The sequence below is a fragment of the Babylonia areolata genome, chromosome 24, assembly GCF_041734735.1.
Source record: "Babylonia areolata isolate BAREFJ2019XMU chromosome 24, ASM4173473v1, whole genome shotgun sequence".
Lineage (NCBI taxonomy): Eukaryota > Metazoa > Mollusca > Gastropoda > Neogastropoda > Buccinidae > Babylonia > Babylonia areolata.
Genome location: NC_134899.1, coordinates 33,574,121 through 33,576,620, shown reverse-complemented (window position 1 = coordinate 33,576,620; position 2,500 = coordinate 33,574,121). Strand labels below are relative to the sequence as shown.

The following is a 2,500-nucleotide window of genomic DNA, read 5'->3' as shown; positions in this document are numbered from 1 at the left end:
GAAAAAGTTTAACTTAGTTGAGTATTTCCGTAGTTTCACACCACCTTCCTCAGCAAAAGTCATACAGGAAGGTCTTGGGCTGGGTTTCTTCTGTATGTGTCCAGAACCAAAGACCTTTAACTAATGAAAACCCAGGACAAAACCATGGAGAGACAGACAGGCCAACACACACACACACACACACACACACACACACACACACACACACACACACACACACACACACACAGAGAGAGAGAGAGAGAGAGAGACAACAGACGACACACAGAGACACAGAGAGACAGATATTCACGATTCAATATGGTTTATTCAATTAAGACCACAGCCCCATGTGAATATGGAGCAATAACAGTAATAATAAATAAGTGTCTCTCTTGACTGCACTGCTTTATAAAGGTACATAGGAAAACTACGTATAATGTTTTCATCGTGAACGACAGAGACAGACAGAGGGAGGGAGGGAGGGATCGAAACAGGTGACACATGTCTAAAATCAAAATCAAAAACACTTTATTAATCCACGCGGAAATCAAGTTGTACAATCACAGGCTGCAAGCGCACTGTGTTCAAAGTGAGCGCAGCGTCACCCGCAGAACGGTGACATAGCCGTGTCTAGAATTCAGATCCAGACTGAGATGTTTCATTCATAAAGGCCATGGTCTCTTTAGAAGGGGGTGCAAATGAGGATATGAAAGTCGCACAATGATACAGAAGAACGATTATGATAAATAAGCACTGTGCAATTTAAACGCTTCGTGTAGAGTATATATACCAAAGTGTTTTACGAACAACAGTTTCATTCGTGGACAACGTTAACAAAATAAGCTTGAATGTACACGGCTGTTCGTGGTGTTTTTGTGGAATAGACTGCTCTCTAATTACTTCTGGACGGACAAGTGAGCACGGAATGGAATTCATCTTAAGTTGATTCTTTAGACAATGAAATGTCGTGTCTAAGAGTGAGAGAGATAGACAGACGGATGGAGAATGATGCACAGAGAGAGAGAGGTGGGGAGAGAGAGAGAGGGAGAATGAAAGACAGACAGACAGACAGATGGAGAGACAGAGAGAGACAGTGACAGACAGGGAGAGGTAAAAACAGACAGACAGACAGACAGATACAGAAACGGAGACAGACAGGGAGAGACATAGACAGACAGGGAGAGGTAAAAACAGAGACAGACAGGTAGAGAGACACAGAGACAGACAGAGACAGAGAATAGATGTATGAACGAATGAATGTTTTATTCATATATTGGCCATAGCCCCTCATGAAGGGGTATTTGAACAGCAACAAAAAACGATAACATAATTTGCTGGCACATAAGCAATGGAAACAAGACGAAGAGAGACAGGGACAGACAGACAGAGAGAGAGACGTGTCCCCTATCTGGATAGAATAGAATACATTTTCTTGTCATGAAACATTAAGGTTTGTAAGACACAAGTGCAATGGTAAATAAATGAATGACAAATACACAATTAATTAACCAATTAACGCAATAAATTAAAACAGCATTCATATACAAATTTTCCTAATCTTGTTTGTATGCATCAACTGACTGGGGAATTTTCTTGTATTATTAGAATTTTGAGTCTCTTTTTAAAATGGTTCCCTTAAGGCTTTATATTACACTGTCTGTGTGTGTGTGTGTGTGTGTGTCCACAGGAGCGTGACATCGCCGTGGCGCCCCTGACCATCACCCAGGACAGGGAGAGGGTGGTGGACTTCACCAAGCCCTTCATGAACACAGGCATCTCCATCATGATCAAGAAGCCCGACCGCCAGAAACCCGGGGTCTTCTCCTTCATGGAGCCCCTCGACACCTTCGTCTGGCTGTGCATCGCCGTGGGCTTCCTGGCCGTCAGCTTTGTGCTCTTCTTCGTGGGCCGCTTCTCGCCCTACGAGTGGCAGGTGTCCGAGGAGGCCGGCAAGGAGCCGTTCGCCACCAACGCCTTCACTATCTCCAACACTCTGTGGTTCTCGCTGGGAGCCTTAATGCAGCAAGGGTCTGATATCTCCCCAAGGTAGCCATGCAGGCTCAGCTTTGCCACAGCCCATACCTCCTGCCACAAATGCCTGACCCCTCCGTCAACCCAACGGGGATGTGTGTTGGGGGGTGGGGTTGGGGGGTGGGCGTGGGATGTGTGTTGGAGAGGTGGGGGGCCTTCATTCATTCATACTTGGGGTTCCACCCTCTCACTCATCCCACCCCACCCCATCCCCCACCCCCACACCCCGCGTCGGTAGACACCGGGGTCAGGCGTGGAGGGAAGGGGGGAGGGGGGCGTTAAGTCAGCTACTTGCTGCTGATGTGGCTTCCTGTCGTGTCGTCTGTAGCCTGCTGTGGTGTCGCCTGTCTGTTGTAATGCGTCTACATGATATGGAGGAAAAGGAATGGAAGGTTTCGGGAGGAGGGGAGGAGGGGGGTATACTTTTCGCTTTGTCCAGACAACGCACCTTGTAGACTGAAAAGTTTGTAGGCTTTCTGACAGTACG

General features: G+C 47.0%; 1 protein-coding gene across 1 annotated transcript in view; it reads left to right on the top strand.

The window, feature by feature from the left end:
- LOC143298936 (glutamate receptor 2-like) overlaps positions 1-2,500 on the top strand; it is a 221,567-nt gene that overhangs the window by 199,670 nt on the left and 19,397 nt on the right. The window contains exon 11 of the mRNA XM_076611968.1: positions 1,670-2,028. Coding sequence (XP_076468083.1) covers positions 1,670-2,028 — 359 coding nt within the window. The remainder of the gene's footprint in view (positions 1-1,669; positions 2,029-2,500) is intronic.